Source organism: Helianthus annuus, chromosome 14 (assembly GCF_002127325.2).
Source record: "Helianthus annuus cultivar XRQ/B chromosome 14, HanXRQr2.0-SUNRISE, whole genome shotgun sequence".
Lineage (NCBI taxonomy): Eukaryota > Viridiplantae > Streptophyta > Magnoliopsida > Asterales > Asteraceae > Helianthus > Helianthus annuus.
Window position 1 is genome coordinate 18,036,233 of NC_035446.2, and position 25,346 is coordinate 18,061,578.

The 25,346-nt window shown below is 40.2% G+C and overlaps 1 protein-coding gene across 2 annotated transcripts; it reads left to right on the top strand.

Moving 5' to 3' along the window:
- Positions 1 to 267: 267 nt before the first annotated feature.
- On the top strand, positions 268 to 3,471 carry LOC110908178 (putative disease resistance RPP13-like protein 2). 2 transcript variants are annotated; one of them, XM_022153076.2, is made up of 2 exons: positions 268 to 3,182; positions 3,273 to 3,471. In XM_022153076.2, the coding sequence occupies exons 1-2, from the start codon at positions 426 to 428 to the stop codon at positions 3,309 to 3,311; spliced, it is 2,796 nt and encodes a 931-aa protein (XP_022008768.1). In that variant the 5' UTR covers positions 268 to 425; the 3' UTR covers positions 3,312 to 3,471. The 2 variants fall into 2 exon arrangements, with proteins under 2 accessions (XP_022008768.1, XP_022008769.1); XM_022153077.2 differs by having other exon boundaries at positions 269 to 3,182; positions 3,267 to 3,471.
- The last annotated feature ends 21,875 nt before the right edge of the window (positions 3,472 to 25,346 follow it).

Below are 25,346 nucleotides of genomic sequence, written 5' to 3' on the forward strand. Positions count from 1 at the left end.
CCTCCAAATTACTATGAATAGTGTGGTCAACAAATAACAGAAACTTACTTGTAACTTCATGTACACATGTGAACTTCCTCCAAATTACTATGAATAGTGTGGTCAACAAATAACAGAAACTTACTTGTAACTTCATAGGTGGACAATAATATTATCATCTTAACACTTTATTTCTTGGAAATTTTCAAAACATTTCCTTGTAACTTCATAGTTCACAACGATACGTTAAATTCTTGCAAATTTCCAACACATTTCCAGGTAATACTTGTAGGCGGATAGGTGGGCCAACCACATAAAAAACACGGTAATTGCATAGCATTTGATGAAAGAAACTTGTATAAATAATTGATCGTATCAAATATCATGGTATCACCTCAAAAATACAAACAAGATCTAGAATAGAAAAAGAGAGTTGAAATTGATCAATGGCAGTAGAGGCTGTAGTGTCAGTTGTGTTACAAAAATTAACTGATATGCTGGAAAGCCAATCATTAACCCAAAACAAACTCTTAGTCTATGAAGTGCAGGAGATTATGAAGTCACTTGATTCCATGAGAGACCTGATCATGATCTCCACAAAGGTGGTTAACCAGCAAGCAGAGGAGTATCTTCATGCTGTTTATACGGTTGAGGATGGGATCGAGAAGTTCACCCTTAATGTTGTCCGTCGAAGGAAGATTTTCGGTTTCTTAACCAACCATATTTTCTTCTTTGACAACTTGAACTCTTGCGTTAGGATCCACCAGAAGATAAAGAAAACACTGATGAAGCTAAAAGACCATGAACAAGTACCAAATGAAGCCAAAAAAGAGGAAAAGTGTTCAGAAACACGAGCAACGGATCATGTGAGTTTTAGCTACTCATGCAATGAAGAAGTGATGCAGATCGTCGGTATCAAAGAACGTTTTCAGCAAATGAAAAATATGTCGAGCTTTTCCTACAAAGAAGAAGAAATGGGCATCTTCGGGTTGAAAAAAGATGTGGACGCTCTGGTGAACCAACTCATAAACAACTGTGAACATGTTGTTTTGATTGTTGGTCAAGGAGGCGTAGGTAAGACTACACTTGCTCGCACAATTTACAAACATAGAGACATCAAGCAGCTTTTTCAACTCCGTGTTTGGGTTTCGGTGTTGGAAGACTATGCCACAAAAGACATACTCTTAAGTGTGTTAAAAGCAATGGATAGCGCGACAGATAAATGCTCTAATAAGGATGATGAGGAAACAATGAAGTTTAAGGTCTCAGAGTACCTCAAGAACAAGAGGTACTTGATCATCTTAGATGGTGCAAATAGTTATTCAGATATTTTGGAAGACATAAAAGAAGCATTCCCTGATGTAAAAAATGGAAGTAAGCTGGTCTTGACTTCAACACAGAACATGGAATTGAAAACTACACATGTCAACTTATTTTTGCATTGTATGATGCCTCTAAGTGAAGATGACAGCTGGAAAATGTTTAAAGAGAAAGTTGGAAGACAAAATAGTTGGGATCTTGTTACCCCTGAATCAAAGCAGGCCATTTTGCTGAGCTGCAAGGGTCTACCCCTGAATATAGTCCTGCTTGCAGGTCTTTTCTCGTTGACGGATCCAAATCGCTGGTCTCGGATATTCTCTGGTATGCAAAACTCTACGGATGTGTTGTCTCTTTGCTACAATGACTTGAGTGACAACCTGAAGGTATGCCTGCTTTATTTAGTGCTTTTCCCTAAAGAATTTGACATTCCTGTAAGGAGGTTACTGCGGTTGTGGGTTGCTGAAGGCTTTGTGAAACATAATTCTACACATGTATATCTTGAAGATATTGCACAAACTTATTTTGAAGAGTTAGTTAACCGAAACATGCTTCAAATATCAAAACTAAGGTCTGACAATAGCCCAAGACGATGTTTCGTGCTTGGAGTTCTGCATGATTATCTCTTGGTGAAAGCCAAAGAAACCAATCTTTTTCACACATATCATAACTTGATTAATGGTGAAGACAATTCGTCTTTGAAAGTTCGCAGGATGGTTGAGTATGAAAGCCCAAAGAGGGAACAAGTTAGCAAAAATATTTCTTTCCATAAGAAATCACAGGCTAAGAGTTCTTTGTTTAATCCCTCTAACCTGAGGTCTTACGTGTCATTTAACCATCAACAACCAGATTATATGCAGGCTAATCGAATTGGAAATTTTCTTGGAAATATTATAAATGATGGTCTTGGGTTATTACGCGTGCTTGACTTAGAGGGCGTATATAAACCGATCTTGCCTGAAAATATTGGTAATTTATGCAACTTGAGGTACTTAGGTCTAAGATTGACATATTTGGATAGTCTCCCACCATCAGTTGGTGAACTAACCCATTTGGAAACCTTGGATCTGAAACATACGTGCATAGATGAGCTACCATGTTCCATTTTGAAGATGAAGAAACTCCACCATCTCCATCTTAACGAAATGCGTCTTAATATGCAGCTTCACTCTTCCTTGAAGCTCTTGACGCTATGGGGATTGTTCTTGGACAAGAAAGTCCCTATAAAAGATGGTTTAGATAAGCTGGATCATCTTAGAGAATTAGGTATTACATTCCACTTACCGTCCAACCAAGAAGATTTAATGAACTGGATCGCCAACCTAACAGATCTACGGTCTTTAAGGTTGCGATCCAAAGATAATTTAGGATACCCTTCAGATCTCATGTTCAGATCAATGTCGAATCTAGGCCAGCTTTCCCACCTAAACTTGTTGGGGAGGTTAGAAAAGCTTCCTGATTACAATGAGTTCCCACCAACACTTAAGGTTTTGACATTGTCAATCTCGTTGCTAAAGAGTGACCCTATGAAAACAATCGGTCAACTTCCCTGCTTAACGGTTCTTCGGCTCTTGGGACAATCCTACGTAGGGAAAGAAATGGTTTGTGTTCAGGGGGGATTTAGTAGGCTTAAAGTGCTGAAAATGTGGATGCTGAAGGAGTTGGAAAGCTGGGTTGTTGAAGAAGGATCAATGCAAAGCCTCAAACATCTAGAGATTAGGTGTTGCGAGAAACTACATAGCATTCCAATGACGCTATTGCAACAGCCGCAATTAGAAAACCTGGTTTTGACTGGCATGCCACAAGAATTTGCAACTGATGTCGAGCGTTTAAAATCAGATCACACCTCCATGACCATCAAACAATGGAAGTTTCCTCCATTACCTGTGAGTTCTTGATTTGCTGTTGGTTATTCTATATTTCTTTTACGTTAAAAAACCAATCTCTAAATACTAATCTTGTTCTTCAAGTGACAGTGGGAACAAGGTGATTCTACTTTGGTGAACCATAGCTAAACTTTAAAGTTAAAGCATGTTATATCAATATGAATAATCAGCTAAAGATTTCAAGAAGACATTAATAAGCTATTTGTAATGATCTTATATTGATATTGTCCATGTGTAATAATATATTCTATATATTGAGTCTCTGTGTAATATTATTTTACTTTCATAACTTGTGTTGAATTGCTTTACACATTTAAAGATGAGATTAGGTATTGTACGAAAGTGCATAGTTTTCTAACCACACTGGCCCAACTAGAAAACCTGGTTTTGACTAGCATCCTGCATACATTTCTTTTTATTTTTCACATTGTTATAATAGAACAAAAGAAGATAAAATTAATATTATGGAACCACAATTACATGAAAATAAAAATGACAAAAAAGAAATAAAATAAAGCCCAGCCTCCCCCCCCCCCTTTCTTGTCATTAAACTGTTAGCCAAACTTTTTTTTTTTCAAGCCACCAACTCCGTTTGATGAAACAAGTGGTGAGTCCAGCTTATCGGAGAACCCTCAAAGATATCACAAACTTATAAATAACAATATATATTTACACACACAAACCATATATACATATAATTTTATGTGCTCATGGCATTATAATAACATCTTGGGGGTGAGATAAAGCTTAAGAACTATCACAATTCCCGACCATACCCTAGACGGGAGCTGTGAGCAGATACAAGTGGAACCGGTGTTTATTAAAATTATCGCAGCGGAAATTTCACCGAATGCCTGGAAAAATATCAGAGTTTTCAAACACCATAGTTTTCATTTCATAAACTGTGGGATGAAACCCGTATTTACATAAAGGATTTTCACAGGGATAAACCCTTAATTTACAAAAACACGTTTTATTCAGGTTACACGGTCATTTATTTAAGCTTGAGTGGCTCATAGCAGTTTTCCTTCTCTTCAGAGTAAATCAGAAACGCGTTTTAAAAATATTTGATCAGCGAAAAATACTGGTAAGTTCATTCAATTTGTACAAAAAGACACTTTGTTATAATTACAGTATTAAAGGTCTTTACATTTGTTTTTATCTTTCAATTACTCAAATCAGTACTTGTCACACGCCAATTTCGGTGATTGTGGTCATATCACTATTGGCCCTCAATTGTCCAATAGCAAAGCTTATCAAGTAGTGTATACAAAACCCCACACATCGACAGTAATTTCAGAATACAAAAACTTAAATCACTGTAAATATAAGTAACAGTTGGAAAGCATTTAGGGTTTGAAAGCATTTGATAAAAGAGAATGACTCACTTTGTAGATTTAGGGTTTTCGGTAATCGCCTCCTAGTCTACGTTCTGGGTTCCTAATTAACACACAATGTAACTTGTATTAGTGTATTAACCCAATTCAAACTTTAACGATAATCACGATATAAAATCCTCTACGTAGTTAACAATGTATAGCCTTATTCAGGCAGCACTTTGACATCCGTTGATGGGTTTCAGATCAATCGGACAGGGTATCGTACCAGTGATAAGGGTTAGCACGTTGTCTACGAAGTAGAGTTTTGAGGGTTTAGAGTTCTCGGGTATTAGGACAATACTTCGAGAGAGAAAGAAAAGAAAGGAAGAGTTTGAATGTCCAATTCTCGCTCTATTTATAGATGGATTTCAATCTCGTCGCGTCACGCGACCAGTTTCATCGTTCCCTTCGGGTAGCGCGACGGGGTAGATTAGGGCATAGGTGGCATGAGGCACAACGTAGGCCAGCCATGTGGCGGCACATGTCTCCTGTCGAAGAATGAAGCGCCGCGTCATCCGACTGGCTTTTACAAACCTCGTCACGTAGCGCGACCGACTTTTACAAACCTCGTCACGTAGCGCAACCTACTTTTACAAACCTCGTAGCATAGCGCGCCGACAATTAAAACTTAATTTTGTCATTTTTTCGTTCTGGTTCTCGTTGTATGTGTTCAAGGTCTTGATTACGAATTGTTATGGGTCCTTTTTGAGAGTTATTATAGGGATCGATAGATCCTGGGTTCCATTCCCACAAGGGGATTTTTCCCAGATTTATTGGGTTTCCTCTTGAATTAGTGTATATAAATTATTGCCTAGTGGAGATGAATATGATCAGGTGATTTCGCTGGACCAGAAGGGGCATGAAGCGTTACGTGGCAACCACGTCAACAGGGGGTGGTAAAAAAAACACGAGGTGGGATGTGGCATTTTTTGGGACCCGCATTTTTGTTGTTTTTTTTAAACAAACAACGAATAACCAAACATCTCAAACCCATCCACCAACAACAATGTGACACGTCACCATCACCCACCCCCTCTACACTCGTGGAATTCTTACCGCTTCACTTCCACGCCATGGCACAGGGCGATGTGATAACCACGCCTCCACACCATATAGTCTTATACAAGATATCACTAACTTATGATAACATATATATATATATATATATATATATATAAACAAGTACACAAATCATATATACATATAATTTTATGTCCAAAGCTAGAATATTTCACTTTCTGAAATGTCCAAAGCGTTTATAATCATTAATGTTGAATTGTTCTACCTTTTATATAAATCGATATTTGACGAAGTTAAGGTAATCATTAGTGTTTTATGGAGAAAAAGTTAGACATGTGTTGCTATATTAACATTTTTATATATACATTTAATGTAATGAAACTGTTGGACCTACAAAAGAACAGATGATATTCAAAAGCCAAAACATGATAAAGTGATCAAGAAATAAATAGAAGATTGAACCAGATTCCTCCTAAAGATAGTGAATCTTGAACACCTAATTCAGAGCATCTGTTGAAGACAAGCAAGCATCTGTTAGAAGCCTTGCAACAACTGATCATGAAGAAACAAGGTCTGTTGAAGCCTAACGTATGTTAAAACAAAGGTCTGATGAAGAAGACCAAATATCTGTCTGGCCAAACAAATGTTTGGATCAAAGCAATAGAGGATAGCCTTAACAAATGTTTCCCAATGTAACGTTACTTGCTTTTAATAGTGTTTTGCATAGTTAGGACAATTATTTGATTTGCACGGATGTTTGGAACATCTGTGGAATCTTTTCTAGTTAGGAATGTTAGATGTCACTATTAGGGTGATGTCAGCCAATCACAAACAGAACTTCCGTACATAGTATAAATAGATCTCACCTGTTAGAGATCTATTTATCACTACACATCACCTTTTCTTTTGTACGAACATAATTGTTATAGTGACCAGTCCAAGGGGTAGTCTGTAGAGTCATCTTTCTTTCTGTAAAACATTTGAATCTTATGATTAATGAAAAATAGTTGTTGATGATGGTTTCTTGTTTCTGAGTAATTATCTTTATTTACAATACAAAATTGTTTTGAGCTTAATTGTTGTTTATTCACAAACCCTGTAAACTCAGACTTAACAATTGGTATCAGAGCTTTGTCACGTTAAGCTTGATTTCACAATCAGTTTAACATACAAAGATCAGCGCACAAAGATTCAACACTGTTCATAGCGCAGAGTTGAAAGTGAAGAACTCAATAGTGTCTATCACATACTCAGATTTTCTCTAAAAACGAAAGAAAATGGCACAAAATGATCCCCATAACACCGACTTTAGTAATAAACCCCATATACTTGTCAGATCCGAATTTAACATCTTGCAATGTAGGATGGGTCATATACTTGCTCAGCAAAACACGGGGTGTTGGAAGACCATTGTATTCGGACCCCATATTCTAATAGTACCAAGTGACGAAAGCCTAAATTTGCAAGAGCCAAAGAAGCCAAAGAATTACTAAGAGCAAGATTATCAAAAATTCAAGCTAGATGCCAAAGCCTTTAGCATTATGGCAATGGCTCTGCCGAATGATATCTATGCCTGTCTTTCAGGAATGGGATTGATTTCCATGCTTTCTCTATATTGAGCTACATGTTCTTCTAGATCAGTGGTACCATCATATAACTTCATGTTGGGGGTTTGACAATGCTTTGGTATCTCAGCATTGCATATTGTGGGTGCAAAACGATATATTCCGTGACTTCCATCTGGGATCTCAGGAATAGGTTTAACCACTCCTGAGACACTAGATATCATATCCTTGAGCTTTTGTAATACTTTGGCCATAGCTTGGTTGATTCCTGCATCCTGCATAAAACCAAAGTTAGTATCAAAGGTAGTATTAAAATTGTTACCTCCTGACTAATTCGAAGTTGGTATGCCAGAAGAATATCGAGGATAAGATATGTTTGGTACAACAGTAGGTCCAGAGGAAGCGATGGTTTGCATAGGGATGAAATCCAATTCATGAATTTCATAGCTTCTCCATGACTGTCTGCCTGAAGATCCATGATCCTAAAAGACATTAAGACGAGGGTAAGTCTACACTGGAGGTCTGATGTGTGATCCATAAATCTTTGAACCCTAGATGAGGATCCTTGATTGTTGAAGTAGGATCCTTGAACTGAAAATGTCTCCATGTATCCTTCAGAACGGATGAAGGATCCTTGATGCTATGATGTGGAAAAAGTAGTTCAACTAATTAAACTAAAATTACCCTAAATTAAGACTCAAGTAATAAAAATCTAGACTCCTAAACCAGACTAAACTACTCACCGGCAAGTGTACCGGTCGACTCTAGTACAGAAAAGTAAGTCCGGATGTCGAACCCACAAGGACTCTACGAATTACGTTAACGACTCAATTTAGACTAGACACTGACTCGACTAACAAATATTGTGTTTGGGGGGGGTTTTGCTAAAATCCTAAAATTGTGATTAAATTAAAATTAACTAAAGCACGCACGAAGAACTAAGGTTTTGACTCAGATGAGATTAAAGACTACCTAGACATGAATCCGGTTTGACAATGAATGGACTTCTAACGGTTTTATTGTTGTATGGAGCCGGGATCGTTAAATACTAAACCTTAAGGTATTTCAATGCTAAGACTTCCCGACCCTTCTCAGGAAGAAACCTAGGAAACCCTACAAGGCTGTTATGATTACCGACTGTTAGATTTCCTCTCAGTCCTCTAACGATTCTAAAAGTGCCCTAATATGACTATCTACCTCTCAGCGCGATAATCTAAGGCAGTTCTAGGTTCTGACTTGGTTTACTGGACACAACTGCAATTAGGGAACTAACCTCGACTTCTCTCAAAATCTAATTTAGCTATGTATTGCACTGCGACCTAATAACTAACTCGAGCCTCTCAGCGACAAGCTAAGCAGAATACTTACTTCTAATTATATTTTAGTTACTGTTTCTAAGGCTATCGGCCGATTTACCCAAAGATTACCCGAACCCGCAAGGATGCAAATAATCAACACAGACCTATGTTGTGATAAAGACCGTCACTAAGATCTATGCGAAACAGCAAGTAATCCACAATCAAAGATAAATACGCATGTGCACCAAGTCAAAAATTCTAGAACACGTTACTTTAAAAATCAATCCATAATCAAACAAATAAAAACCGTTAAAAGATCCAAAACATTAATCAAAACATCATCTAGTCTAGGCAGTTACGAAGATCTAGCCAAGAAACATCATGTCTAACGAAAACAAATAAGTTTCAAAACAAGAATTCATGGTTAAAGTGACAAAACGTGAAAATAGTGAAAAACGGGAGGTAAGACCCGAGTTATCTTCTTTCCTACGCTCCGTGCTTCGATCCAATGATTCTTATACGCTCGAATGCTTCGAAAACCTTCAAAATCTGCTGAGAATTTCGTCCTAGGGTTCTTGGTTCGTGTGTTGTTCATTAATGATGATAAAATAAGCTTTTATACGTAACCCTAGCAACCAGCAAATCAGGATCGACAGTTACACCCGTCGCGTAGCGCGACGGGTAAAGTGTATGTGCTCGCGCTACGCGAGTGGTCTTCAGTCAACGAAAAGTCAGAGCCCAGGCAGTGGTGTAGCGCTAGAGCTTGATGTGTTCCCCTCGCGCTACGCGAGTGGGACTTTTTCACAGAATGTTTGTTCCAAAAGCTTGTCTAACTCTCCAAAATCCTTGCAATTTATTCTAACACTTTGTGTATTGATTCCAAGACTCGACATTCGACATTTCAGCTCGATTTTGCTCCAATTCCAGCATTTTTGTGTATCACGACCTGGAAAACGCAAGAAAGATCAATAGCACGCAATTCTAACCTAAACTAAACTAAAAATAACGATAAAATATACAAACTATACACGATAAAAGTATGTATTTTGCAATACATCAAATATCCCCACACTTACTCTTTTTTCGTCCCCGAAAAAGAATTATGCAACGGAATCATAAACAAACAAACACTCGGGCAGAAAATCATAGGTATACTTTAATTAAATCCAAGACTTGCGTTAGCAGCGATTGCAGATATATTGATCCACTTTAAACCCGAATTTGATCCTAAACCCTTATCATGTAGATTTAGTTCAAGTGCGGTCAGTCTACCTAGGGTCTCACACTAGAATCTACAGTCCACCTACTCCCAACTCAAGCTTATAGGGCTAAACGAACGATCATTTGACCAATTCCTAACCGTTTTATACCAAGATAAAGAGAGTTTGACATCAAATCTAATTTTTTTTTTTTCTTTTTTCTATTTTGCTTCAAAATTTTTTTTTCCAATTCATTTTCGTGAGACTAGACGATGCTTTCCCTAACCCAGCGGTATTGTTGGTGCACTTGTGTCTGTACTTTGTCTGTGTTCAGTCTGTAGGAAAACGATGTCCTAAGTCAGTCTGTAAGTTGACCAAGTCAACTATCCTCCTAGTTTGACTTGGACAACATAATGTTGTCTGGATCGAAGGATAACCTCGAAGGATCCAACTGATCCTTCGAGGTGCTCGAAAGATATGGTTCGACCATGGTTCGACCATTAGGCATCGAAGGATGATCCTTCGATGTCCATGCTGATCTTTCGGACACATTGTCATCGACAGATGATCCTTCGGACCATCTATCGATCCTTCGACCAAGACCTGCTGTGTATGGGTATAAATACCCATGCAGTGTGTTGTGTTTAGACATATACCAAGAGAGATACACATTTGGAGAGTTAGAGAAACTCTGCTGGAAAACACACACACACACACACTTTAGAGAGTTTGCAAACAAGATTGTAAACATTGTGCTTGTAACCGTAAACCTTCATACGTATTAATACAGTGGTGTTAATCGGTGAACTTTGTGTGTTCTTGTGTTTGTTCTTGCTTCATCCCGGTTTGCCTACTAGCTTGGATTCCGCACTCGCTAGTGGGTTAGTATAACAAGGTTTAGGTTTGTTCTCGATCCTCCGAGAAAAGGGACCTACAAGTGGTATCAGAGCCTCGCTCTTTACCTTGTTTAAAACCGGTTTGTTCAAGTTCCTTGGTGTGTTTGGACACTTGGTTTAGCACCCGTTTTTGGTAGTTTTCTGCATAAAAACGCGTTCTAAACCTTTCGGGAGTGTTCGGGGTCGGTTTGGGTAACATAAAAATCGTGTTTGTGAAACTTTGATTTTTCCGGCCATATTCCGGTTTATCTCCGGTGACCTGTTCTTGAAGATAAGGTTGCTTATTTTGGCAAAAATTTTTGAAAGTCAATTGTTTGGTAAAAAGTTGTTGCAGAACCATCCTTTCTGCCGAAAGTTGGTACACCAACCCATCAACTTTTCACCAACCTGTCCTTTTGTGTCAGGTGTGTCAGAGGAATCGAAAGATATCCTTCGACATCGAAAGATATCCTTCGACATCTTTCGATTGGAGACAGCTCGATAGATCAGCATCCTTCGAGTAGTCTTTCGAAGTCTAAGGGTTATCCTTCGTAGTTGGAATCTTTTCGAAAGTTGGTTGTCCGAAAGATAAGGATACATCTCGAAAGATAAGGATCTTTCGTTGTGAGTCTTTCGAGATCAGTATTCGAAAGATATAGATCTTTCGAACTGTGAATCTTTCGTGATAATCAGTCGAAAGATAAGGATCTTTCATTGAGAATCTTTCGAAGGCTTTGCTCGAAACTCAACAGTAATCTTTCGATCACTGTTGATCCTTCGAACAAGTCTTGATCTTTCGATCAGATTGTATCTTTCAATTGTTGTCTGTTTGTTGCTAACAGTTTGTAGTGTGTAGGTGTGGTATATATATTATTGATTAAAATGAGTTGTACTAGCCCTTGGGATTGGAGTACGGATCCACAACCAGATCTGAAACAGATGTCGATGGCTGAATATATGACGAGTGCCATTCCTAAACAACAACAATCAATAAGTTCATGCCAATGGGCTTTGGTATCCAATCAGAGTCAAAGTCTTCAGAATCTTCTGATTAGTGAAAGTGAAACAGGCAGTAACAATCGTCCACCAAAGCTGAACCACATGAACGATTTTCCGTCATGGAAAGGCCGCTTTCACACATATGTTCAAGGACAAAGCACCGATCTTTGGATGTGTTTTGTCAATGCATTCAATGAAAGTCTTGAAAGTAGAGCATCCACTTCAGAAGGTTACGCCAACATGCTTGAAAATGACAAGAAGGCTTATGAATTGGAGAAAAAGGCCTATGCCATACTTACTCAAGCACTCAACAAAGACATCTACCATCAGTTTTCATATTGCAAGACCACGAAAGCATTGTGGGATGCCTTAGTTGCTAGAGGAGAAGGCAATGCAGCTGCTCGAAAGTCTAGACATGATTTGTTGAAGAAAGAATTTGAATCTTTTCAGTTTTTGGAAAACGAGACTCTGAATGATATGACCACACGTTTCTATCATTTGATTAGTGAAATGTGTGCTTATGGGGTGGCAGCTACTCAACAAGACATGGTGAATAGGTTTGCTGACGCGCTACCCCCAAAATGGAGTTCGTTTATTGAGTTGTTGAAGCATACTAAAGCTCTAGATGAGATTAACATCTATGAGTTCATTCAGAAGCTGGAACATAAAAATGATGAAGAAATTAGGAAAGCAAGGCGTGCTCCAGCTCCTCAGAATACAGAAATGTATTTGCCTGGTTTTGGTCCTTCAGCTAGTTCTGTTCAACAACCGAAGCTTCAAACTGCTTTTGTGTCCAATACGAGTTCCTTTCCATTTCCACAATCAACAGCTGCTCCACAACAACCTCAATTCGATCCGAGGTCTTATATTCCTGTTCCAACACAGCCACAACCACAACCTCAACAACAACAACAGCAAGCTCACTATACAAGCAATCCTCAACCTCAACCCCAAAGTCATCACACAATCCGAGTCGACAACTCAAATCTTTCACACCTTAGCATTGAAGTTGCTAAGGAACATATGGAAATTATCAACACCATGGTCAGTGCTTACTGTGGTTTGGTAGCTGGTCAGCTTGGAAACATCAATATGACCAATGAAGATTATGATCAGATCGACAAGGAAGAAATGGAGTTGATGGATATTAAATGGGCTTTTGCTAGTGCGGTTAGAAGGGCAAAAGATTTCATGGCACGAACTGGAAGAACTTCATTGGAAGGAAAGAAAAACACGAAGTATGGGTTTGATATTAATGCCGTCACGTGCTTTAACTGTGGCGAGAAAGGGCACTTTAAACGTGAGTGCACTCGACCAACCAAACACGGCAATCACAACCCGTTCAGAAACCAGACTAATGCGAATGCCCAACAAGAAAACCGTGAAAGGAGGATGGTGGCAGTGAACAACAATCAGGGACAGCCTGGAGCTACCAATCACAATCGGGCTTTGGCTGTTCAAGCTGATGAAGGATGTGACTGGTCAGTGCAGTTTGGTGAAGGAGATCAGGGAAGTGGAACTGCATTGTATGCTAAGGTCATCGAGCAGGTTCATAAAGAAGAATCTTCTGGGAGCGATGACAGTTCTGGTTATTCGGGCAGTTCGGATGAAGAAGGCTCTGTTTCTGGGGATAATCACTCAGAGCCTGATGAGGAGGAAGAAGGTGAAGATATTCAGGATCTTCTGAATGAAGCTGATGAGCTTAAATGTCAGAAATCAATTCTGATTAGGAAGGCTGCTGCTACATCAATGGAAATGGAAAAGCTATTCTCTGAAGATGGAGCTTTTTCTTTTCAAACTGCCTTTATGGCAAATGGTTCAGCCTCTACTAGTCAGGTAACTTCTGAACCTCCTGCTCCTAGTATTTGTAAATCATGTGCAGATATGAAGCTTGAATCAGAAACGCTTCATAGTCATAATCAGAATTTGGTTATTGAACTGTCAAAATGCCAAGAGGCAAACATGGCTTTAACCCGGAATGAAAAAGAATTTAAATCTGTAATAGAAACATTAAAGAAAAATGTGTCCGAGGTTAACAAAGTAGTTTACCACAAACAAGTAAGTATAAACGAATACATTAATCTTGTGGAAGAAACTAAGAAGCAATTAGCCATTGCCCAATGCAAGCATGATGCGATCAAACAGAAATTGGATAGTTATTCTAACTCCCGGTTTGTGCTTGATCACATCATAGACGTTCAACAACTGAAAGGTAACGTGAAAGGTGTAGGGTATAAGGCGTGTCCACCCCCTTTGATGGACAACTATACCAAGATGCCCGATGAAGAGGAAATGCCCCGGTATGAACCCAGTGTGCCTTTGAACTTTGAGGAATTTTCTACTGGCTTAGGGTTCAAACCGGAGAATTCTGAAAATACATCCACAGAGCAACAGGAAGCTTCAACATCCATGAAACAAAGTCCTCCAATCATCGAGGACTGTGAGTCATCGGATGATGAATCAGAAGTGGATGTGAGTGAACAGGATAACTCACTTAACAAGATGAAAGGAGTTGTCATTCCCATTGAGAATCACATCCTTTGTGATCCTGATACTCCTGATGTTCCATCTGTTAAGGAGCAAGTGATTGATCCTGTCAAGGTTGATGAGACAGGTGTGTCTACTGTTAAAAGCAGTAATGTGTTGTACACTTTGGTTGGAGATAATAAAATCTACTCAGATCATGTTTTTCCAATTAAAAATGTAAATAAATCTTTGATTGACAAAGTCTTTGAAGACAATACAAACAAATTTTTGGGAAAAACACTTCCGGGAATTGTGGTAACACAATGTGATCCAATTCCTAAGGCTGAGATTAGGAAACAATTTGGTAATCAAAAATCTCCAACCACTCGACAACCTACTGCTTCTAAAGGTAAACAACCTCAACGAGCTCCAAAGCCAAAGGCTAAAGTTGAATCAAAAGGAGCTCGTTACATGCAGAAAGGAAAAGATGTTAAATTTGTAGCATCAAAAGGTACTGATAAAATTGAGACTTTTGAAAACAAATCAAACAATGATTTTGTGCAACAAGTCAAAATTTTGAAACGAAACAGTGATAACAATTACACCCAACACACAAACGGGTGTGATGAAAAAGCTAGTACCTCAGGTTCTACAAGCTCAACATCTGGCAGTCGATCTAGTTCTCCTAAGTCTGTTGAAAGGAGAACTTGTTTCAAATGTGGAGAAATTGGGCACATTATCAGAAATTGCCCAAACGCTCCAAAGAAGAAGTTGGTTGAAAAGGCTCCACCTGAAGCAGTTCACCCTCAACGTCGGTCAGTTTCACCTAAACAAGATAAACGAACTGTAAAAGAACAAGAAACTAAACAACGACGTAAGAACATAAAAACTGTTGAAAAAGCTTTAAAATCTGAAGTTAAAACAGTTCAAAAGGAACCAAGGGTGTCACAACCTGTAAAACCAGAATCTTCAAAAACTGGTAGGCACAGACAAACTTGGTTACCTAAATCCGGTGACAATTCAGGGGGAGCAGTTGTTCTTGAAAACCATCAAGAGATAGAGCTTACGTATCGTGATGCCAAGGGACGACCCAAGACCACTAAGGCTTGGGTCCCCATTCTCAACTGATGCGTTTATTTGACATGTGCAGGATGTTCTAGGAGGAACTATTAATAGTCATTGGATTGTTGATAGTGGAGCATCCAGGCACATGACTGGCGACTTACGGCTCCTGTATGACGTGAGAAATATTAGAGGAGGGTATGTTGCTTTTGCGGGTGATAAAGGAGGATACATCACTGGAGAAGGAAGTATCTCCAATGGCATCGTGTGCTTTGATAAGATCAATTATGTGAAGCAAATTGATCACAATCTTCTCAGTGTGTCGCAAATCTGCGATAAAAAGTTCTCAGTAATTTTTGATGACGCTGGCTGTTATGTGCTGAAGCCTGGATTCAAAATTCCACAAGAATGGATTCTCTTATCGGCTCCGAGAGTTAATGATCTTTATATTCTCGATATGAGCCAAGCGATTACTACATCTGCACAAGTCACTTGTTTTGTCTCGAAAGCCACAGAAAAGGAGTCTATATCTTGGCACAGAAGAATGGGACACATTCACTTGAGAAAGATGAACCATTTGGTGAAAAATAATCTTGTGAATGGTGTGCCTGTAAGAAGTTTTCATCTACAAGATATCTGTGTCTCGTGCCAAAAAGGGAAGCAAACAAAGAAGTCTCACCCTTTGAAGAAAATCAACACTGTCAGCATGCCTCTCGAACGTCTTCATATGGACCTTTTTGGACCTATGAAGCACAAGACAACGTTTGGTGATGCTTATTGTTTAGTAGTTACTGATGACTACTCTAGATTTTCTTGGGTATCATTTATGGCACACAAAAGTGAAACTCCTGGCATCCTCAAGGATCTTCTTACAATGTTAGAAAATCTCTATACGTTGAAAGTGAAAAGGATCCGAAGCGACAATGGAACTGAATTCAAGAATCAAGTTATGGATGAGTTTTGTACTTCTAAAGGCATTCTTCATGAGTACAGTTCTCGTTATACTCCACAACAAAATGGTGTCGCTGAGAGGAAGAATCGGACTATTATTGAAACTGCAAGAACAATGTTAGTAGAGTCGGAACTCCCTATTCAATTCTGGGGGGAGGCTGTATCGGCTGCATGCTACACGTTGAACAGAGTTCTTACAGTTAAGAGACATGGCAAGACTTGCTTCGAACTCCTTCAGAGAAGGAAACCGGATCTTTCTTACCTTGAACCGTTTGGTGCTCCTTGTACTATGATTGAGCCGGATGGAAAGTTTGGTGCAAAAGCTATCGAGGGTTTCTTTCTTGGGTATGCTACTCCGAATTTCCGTGTTTGGAATCTAGCTACCAAAAAGATTGAGCTATGGAGCGAAGTTAGGGTTCAAAGGTACACGAGTCCTGTTAGGGCTCCGGGTGATCCGTGGATGTTCGATTATGATGGGCTATTTGACTCCTTCAATCTGCCAACCTTTGACGAAGAATCAGCAGCGGCTCGAATGTTGTTGGAAAGTGACAACGCTGCTGTCTCGCCATTGGTTAGACCTATTGTTGTTGACCCTCAAGCTTCTTCGTCAGTCAACAATATGGTTCAAAATGAGGTTTATGAAGATGCTGCTGACTATAATGACTCTTCTGAGGATGATGAATATCATGATGCAGCCGAAGGATCTTCAGCTCCAGCTGCTCCTATTCAAGGTGCTTCTGTAAATACACCTCATACGCAGAATATAGATACTGCTGAAGGGAATGCATCCACTTCTACCCACATTCCAGGTGTAGAGTTGGTTGTTGATCTTAATCTGAATAATTTGGGTATCAACGCTCGTGTGCCAGATAATCCTGAAATGAGGATTCACGATACCCATCCACAGCAGAATATTATAGGAGATGTCCATCGCGGTGTGCAGACGCGTAATCAGCTGAGAAACAACCGAAATGCTGGTTTGTATTCAGCTATAAGAGAATCTGGTCAACAAAATGACTGGTCCTTCGCGTGTTATGTGTCACAAGAAGAACCAAAGTCGTGGAAAGAAGCTTTGAAAGACAGTGCTTGGGTTGAAGCCATGCAAGAAGAATTACAGCAATTTCACAAGCTGGGTGTTTGGAAGCTTGTTGAAAAGCCTGAGAATTACAAGAAGATTGGCACTCGATGGGTCTTCAAATGCAAGAAAGACGACCGTGGAGTGGTAATTCGGAACAAAGCTCGTTTAGTCGTTCAAGGTTTTCGTCAGATAGAAGGGATCGACTACAACGAAGTCTATGCACCAGTTGCACGTCTGGAAGCTATTCGGATCTTTCTGGCTTATGCCTCATTCAAAGGATTCAAGGTTTACCAGATGGACGTCAAAAGTGCATTTCTACATGGTGTGGTTGAAGAAGAGGTGTATGTCGAACAGCCTCCAGGTTTTGAAGATCCTGTCCATCCCGATCGGGTTTGGTTGCTCAACAAAGCTCTCTATGGTCTTCATCAAGCGCCACGAGCTTGGTATGCAACTTTATCTACATATCTGCTGGAGAACGGTTTTCGAAGAGGTCTTATCGATTGTACTCTCTTCATCAAAGAACAAGATGGAGATCTTCTTCTGGTACAGGTATATGTTGATGATATTATATTTGGTTCTACTAATGATGTTTTGTGTAGGAATTTCGAGCGCATCATGCAGGATAAGTTCGAGATGAGTGCTATGGGGGAGATGAATTTCTTTTTGGGCCTACAAGTACAACAGACGGAGTCTGGGATATTCATCCATCAGACAAAATATGTTGGAGACATCTTGAGCCGGTTCCAGATGTCCGATGCAACGCCCATTGGTACCCCACTGCCAACTAATCATGGAATTACTCCTGACCTGAAGGGTGAACCTGTTAGCCCTTCATACTATCGCGCGATGATCGGATCCCTTATGTACCTCACAGCATCAAGGCCAGATATAATGTACCCAACGTGCCTACTTGCCAGATATCAAGTTAATCCGAAGGCCTCACATCTTGCAGCTGTCAAAAGGATTTTTCGTTATTTGAAGGCTTACCCCGACACCGGTCTGTGGTATCCTAGGGATAATAACTTTGACTTAGTCGCTTTCAGTGATTCTGATTTTGGCGGATGTAAAATCGACGGCAAATCCACTACGGCTGGATGTCAGTTCTTAGGAAATCGCCTAGTTACATGGCAGTGCAAGAAGCAGACGTGTGTCGCTACATCAACATGCGAAGCTGAATACATTGCTGCCTCAAGTTGTTGTTCACAAGTTCTTTGGATCCAACAACAATTGCGGGACTACGGTTTTGAATTCCTAACTACTCCTATTTACGTTGATAATTCTGCTGCTTTAGATATCACTAGAAATCCTGTGCAGCATTCAAAGACCAAACACATCGAAATCAAATATCACTTCATACGTGATTGCTTTGAGAAAAGGCTAATCGATGTTGTTAAGGTCCACACCGATGACCAACGTGCCGACTTATTTACCAAAGCTTTTGACAAATCTAGATTTGACTTCTTATTATTGGTAAATGGCATTAAGGTCAAGCAAGAGTAAACCAACATCGGAAAATCATTTTTGTAAATATCTTTGTGTGTTTTTAAACTTATCTTAGTTTGTTGATTTTAGGGGGAGTAAATCCAAAAATCTGAAAATTCAAAAACATCGAAAAATTTTAAAAACACAAAAACAATAGAAAAACAAAAATGAGTTTCCTGGCGAGCAAAAGAGAAAATGATAGTACATCAGTGGTCTATCCAAACCTCTTTAAACCTTAAATGCAAAACGATAAGCAGCTCTATATAAGATGTATCGGTAGGCTCACAATCATTTTAAAGTGTGCAGGGTGATATAAATCTTAATCGACTGAAGACCAGGTGGGAACCATTCATTGGCATATGGTCTTAGTACCGAAATTTCGTTTGATAGATTGCCGAGGTTCTGAGATATTCGGTCTTTATGCTGCTTATCATCTGGGTATCATGGTTGTATCTTTTACCGAAAAATAACGGGGACGCAAGTCTAGAACTTCCATGATACTATACATACGTGTACATATTACATACTGCATTCGACCTCAATAAGTGATAAACAATCACATGTCCAAATCAAATAAGTGATAAAAATATCACATTTATCCGGGTGTCAAGTTCGTCTCTCTACTGTACGGAAGTACTGACCTGTTCACGGACTTGCACCTGTGCCCTCATGCATACGAAAATCAAGTTCCTCATCAATAAGTGATTATATCACATAGGACTTGTTTTCAAATCAAAATAAGTGAGTATCTCACAATTTATATGGTCAAACAGATGATAATCGGTATACTCACCGGTAAGATGAACTCTCGTGCATACCTTGATACGGGAATGTGTCGTGATGTGGATGAACACCGGTCGGTAAGTATAAATCATACATTAACGTATCCTCTAAACATGATTACATCTGATAAGTTGAGCTTAAGTGGACAATAATACCGATAATTGTTATAGGATGCTTATTTTAATGTTAATTAACTGAACAACAAGAGTGTTTTGGCATGACCGTACACTGATATGATTCTCTTACCCTCGAAACTCGCAAAAAGAATGTCTGTATATATTTATTTATTTACTGCTTAACTTTTATTGTTCTTCTTTTAAACAGTTTCGTCGTTTGGTGCATATCAGCACGACATTAGCGGTGATGTCGTTTGATAACACTCAAAGGATTTTAAATTGTTGTCTTTTTCTTTCAAAAATACCAAAAAGATTTTAGGTGTGTTTTAATATAAACTTTATAAAAGCCAAAAAGATTTTATTTCTGCTTTATTTTCGATCGTACGATGTTGGAGCTCGAGTCTTCGTTACCTGAAACCTGACTGAAAACCAAATTGACTAAAATCTTCATAAACGGTCGAAATTTGCATGTTTTGAAAGTTAAAAGACTAAAATTGAAAAATTTATTAAACTTTCAAACTGTCGGACGGTGTTTGATTGTGACATGGTCATTCGTGTGTCATTTGCTTATACTATGTTCCAAGCAGTTGTTCTCATTACGCGTTTAGATTTCTTGCATGTGCAGATTCTAAAGGCTAGGAGAACATGGTCGATGACAAGCTTTGGAATGAAGACACGACGAGAAGGCGCTCAAAAGATGAATATGATCGAGTTGCCGCTGGCCATCATCTACACCACAAGGATCTCACTTCATAAAGTTAAAGTATTTCACGAGCATAACTCAAGGGGGAGCTTATGTTAAGGGGGAGTTTGTCAACACATTTCCTACACAATACGGGTAGTTTGTTGATACACTCTCTGCTTTCAAGACGTGAAGACTTTGAAGATTCTCCGACAATGAAGACTTTAAAGGACATCAGAGTTTTGGAAACTCGAAGACCAAGGACCATCGAAGTTCAAGACGGGTCTACATCTATAGAAGATCAAGACAAGATCAAGACAAAGCTACAGCCAAGGGGGAGTTTGTTGGTGCACTTGTGTCTGTACTTTGTCTGTGTTCAGTCTGTAGGAAAACGATGTCCTAAGTCAGTCTGTAAGTTGACCAAGTCAACTATCCTCCTAGTTTGACTTGGACAACATAATGTTGTCTGGATCGAAGGATAACCTCGAAGGATCCAACTGATCCTTCGAGGTGCTCGAAAGATATGGTTCGACCATGGTTCGACCATTAGGCATCGAAGGATGATCCTTCGATGTCCATGCTGATCTTTCGGACACATTGTCATCGACAGATGATCCTTCGGACCATCTATCGATCCTTCGACCAAGACCTGCTGTGTATGGGTATAAATACCCATGCAGTGTGTTGTGTTTAGACATATACCAAGAGAGATACACATTTGGAGAGTTAGAGAAACTCTGCTGGAAAACACACACACACACACTTTAGAGAGTTTGCAAACAAGATTGTAAACATTGTGCTTGTAACCGTAAACCTTCATACGTATTAATACAGTGGTGTTAATCGGTGAACTTTGTGTGTTCTTGTGTTTGTTCTTGCTTCATCCCGGTTTGCCTACTAGCTTGGATTCCGCACTCGCTAGTGGGTTAGTATAACAAGGTTTAGGTTTGTTCTCGATCCTCCGAGAAAAGGGACCTACAGGTATTCCGACTGTAGAGTCGCTATCCCCAATCACAGATTACATAGGTTTCGGTACTTTTATTCGGCAAGTCGATTTCACACATCCCAGAGGCATTCCGGCTGTAGAGTCGCTATCCCCAACCACAGATTACATAGGCCTGTGTTACTTTCATTTAGTTTCTAGCTCACTTTTATTTATTTTTTCAGCGAGATATGACAAAAAACTCTAACCATCTTAGCTTATAACGGCACCCCTTATACTATTTTTGCCGGTTTTAGTTTCCCATATTTCCCAGGCGAGAACCCACTAGCAAACCGACAATTAAGGTGTATTAACTCAAAGGGATTTAAAACCAAAACCCGGGCCTACCCACATATCCCTAACTAGACGCAAGCTTGATTTATTATGATCTCATATTATTATTATTCAAACCCGAGCAATCATTTGTTTTTTCTATCATTTTCCGTTAAAAATGCAAACTTCTTTTTATTTCGAAAGACATTTTCTGATTTTTCAATTTTTTTTTTTGTATTTTTTTCAATTTTTTAATTTTTTTGGATTTTTATAATTAAGACTCGATTATTTACATGTACTCCCATCCCCACACTTAGAGATTGCATTGTCCCTAATGCAAGAACGAAAACACGACTCGACACTACCTAACAACTACTAAAACGAAAGACGAAATAAATAAATAAATACAAAAATACACGGGAAACGACTTAGCTGATTAATAACAACGCGTATGCTCCAAATCTCTCGTCCCATCCTGCACGATCGTATAGCATTTTGGTCGCGATCGGCTTTGACTCTGACACTGGTACGCTTGATAAATGCCTTATATTCGAATAGCAGCTCCAAACTCACCCGGATGAAGATTGCGTACGGGTGGTACATATTCTAATCTGCATAACCAAAAACAAGCACAAACCAAAGCAATACCGACTCTAAAAAAAACGACTGAAGAACCACTAATTTAGACTCATGGTACAAAATAAAAGACTCAAAGTACACAACCAAATTACCATCTTACCTCCTCCCTGCACTTTGCTCGTCCTCGAACAAACCCAGTGCCCAACCTGACGAAAGTGTGGATGCAACGGGAAACGGGTCGAAAATGTGGTGAAAAATCACATTTTTACGTGTAAAGATTTGCAGCCCGTTTCCCCACACTTAAGATGGTAATAAACCCAATAACAGTGACTCAGAATACAACAACAACAATTGCAAGCAAACATACCTGAGCGTCGACCCGAACCGAATGGTGATGGCGAAGTGGGTAACTGGATGAACTAATGTTGGGCTAAACAGCCCGTTTCATTTTCTGGTGGGCTCGCGGCCCGCATGGGTGTGCTATGCAATTGGGGGCGGGCCGCTTCAACTTAAACTCCAGGCACCTTTTTTTATAACCCGCGCGGTTCGCATCATATATGTATGAATCGTAGGCGGGCCGCCTGAACAGCAGACAACAGCAACAACACTTGCAGGCAAACTGTGATGCTGCCCGCGTGATATTCTCGGCCACGTAAAGGTGATGCAACCTGCAAAACACTAGACAAAACACACAAAAGACACAAAAACACGAAAAAGACGCAAACGACGCTAAACCAACCTAACTAACGACACGACACAAAGTACGACTCAATATACAAACTCTACAAATAATCACAACTGTTCACAAAATTACGGAGGATCATTTAAGTGGAGCTCACCTCCAAACCAACTCGTACGGGCCGTAGCACTACCGTCTCCCATATCACCCGTATCTCTCCTAGATCTCTCAACTTCCTTCAACTCGTCATCAAACGGTGTGAATCTAAACATATCATCTCTATACCTATCCCCACACTGAGCCTTGCTCAGTTCCTCTATCTTAAATTCTAACGTACTCATTCTCTCTTCCAACTCTTCGATTCTCCTATCAGGTGGATCCCCACACTTGGGTTTTAACACCTTTTCTAAACTCGGCTCACTTACCACCTTATTCTCACCTCTCTCCTGCTTCTCACTCTCCTCTACCGATGCTATCGCCTCAACTCTCTCACTCGACCCTCTCGTAGTATTCACGTCAAAGACTACCGACTCCTCACCCGCTCTAAGTGTAATTGTGCCTAAGTAGACATCTATCAATGCTTTAGCCGTGTTCAAGAATGGGCGCCCTAAAATGATGGGAACCTTTTCGTCGGCTTCCATATCAAGAACGACAAAGTCTACGGGGAAGACAAATTTATCCACTTTGACTAGAAGGTTTTCAATAATGCCTCGTGGATACTTAACGGACCTATCGGCTAGCGACAAAGACATGCGTGTAGGTGACAACTCTCCTAGACCTAACCTCTCATACAAAGAATATGGCATTAGGTTTATACTCGCTCCTAGGTCGGCTAAGGCCCTACACTCGGTATCACACCCAAACAAGCACGGGATGGTAAAAAGGCCCGGATCCGTCAATTTTTCCGGAACCTTGTTCAACACTACGGCGGAACATCCTCCACTAAGGGGGATGTTAGAAACCTCTCCTAACCTATCCTTGCGTTTTAGAAGGTCTTTTAGGAATTTTGCATATTTCGGCATTGATTGAAGAGCTTCTATAAAAGGAAGGTTGATCCTAAGCTGCTTAAAGATCTCTAAAAATTTCCCGTACTCTTTGGAATAAGTTTGATTTTTAAGGCGGGAAGGAAACGGAGCACGGGAAATATTAACAGTGGGTGATGGAACGACTTGAACGGGTTTCTTTCCTACACTCTTCTCACTCGAAGGACCCCCGGTGTGTGCGGTACTTGCTGGGATTAACCTAGGTTGCACTTTACCGGGCGTTTCCATTTCACTCTCCTCATCTACGGGGTCCTCATCTTCTTCCTCGACACTCTCGGGTCTCACTACCTCTCCTAGAGTCCTACCACTACGGGTCGAAATTGCCTTCACACTACCAGATGGGTTTGGCTTTGTGTTGCCCGAAAATTGGCCAGGAGGTCGTTCTTGCAACTGGCGTGCAATATCCCCAACTTGCCTTTGAAGGTCTAAGAAATTCGAATGATTATTCTTTAAGAGCGTAGCATGGTCCTCTAAGGTACGTTGGGTAGCCTGATCTCTAACCAATAATTGGGAAAGAAGGTCCTCTATCCTAGACAAACTACCATTTGACCCCTCATTCCTAGGTTGAACCTCTTGGTTTGACCCCTCACCTCTAAACTGCCCCCCTGAACCTGAACTAGCAAATTGACCTGTTTGACCCGACCCCCCACTAGAATAAAAACCTGGCCCCCTACTTTGGTATTGACCTGACGGAAAACCAGGGGGGTTACCTGAGGAGCGATAATTATTAGCACGCCAATTAGAGTTACTATTGTTGAACGGGTTAGTTGGACCCCTATTTTGACCTGCTAAATACTCGACCTGCTCTAGTGTGATGGTTGGGCAATCTATGGTGTCATGTCCCCCTCTACAAACCTCGCATCTATCTACCTTCTTCTTAATTTCTAGCAACTCTTTGGTGATATAGTCAAGCTGAGATATTACCTTTGAGTCTGAAACGACTTGATTCACTCCTCGAGAGGATGAGGAGGTAACCACAGGATTGGAATTCCTGCCGGTAGCACTATGATCTATATCAGCATGAGCGAAGCTCTCAAAGAGGTCGTTGCAGTCAGCCACAGTTTTCTTTCCCATTAGGTGGCCTCCTGCGGATGTGTCGAATCGGGCCTTGCACTCAGGGGTGAGACCATTATAAAATTTTTCTACTAAGGCCCAATCCGACAGTCCATGTTGGGAACAACGCGAGAGCAATATTTGAAACCTCTCCCATGCTAAGTGATAAGGTTCGTCAGGCTCCATTCTGAAGGAATGGATCTGATCTCGAAGGCGGGATGCCTTCGCAGGTGGGAAATACTTAGCAAGGAAGGCATCTCTAAGTCCAGCCCAAGTGGTGTAAGTACCTGCCGGCTGCGAATCAAGCCAGGTGGCTGCGCGGCCAGCAAGCGAAAAGGGGAAGACTTGGAGATAGCGGGCATCAAGATTCACACCTTCGATGCCGAAGGTGCTACACAAACGGGTGAGACGGTTGATATGTGCTGGCGCGTCTTCATCATCACGACCGTGAAACTGACAAGAGTTGTTAATGGCAGTCATGATGTATGAAGGAATTTGCCAAGACTTATCATTGGTGATTTCAGGGAGGGTGATGGGTGAGTTTGCGGTAAAACCCGCGGTGGAACGCTGGTGGACAGTTTGGTTTTCGGCCATTTGGTG

Bases quoted from the DNA above. Each gene is read 5' to 3' on its own strand.
- LOC110908178 (XM_022153076.2), top strand. From the start codon at position 426: ATGGCAGTAGAGGCTGTAGTGTCAGTTGTGTTACAAAAATTAACTGAT. The intron at 3,183-3,272 runs GTGAGTTCTTGA...TTCAAGTGACAG, and splicing joins GGAAGTTTCCTCCATTACCT to TGGGAACAAGGTGATTCTAC.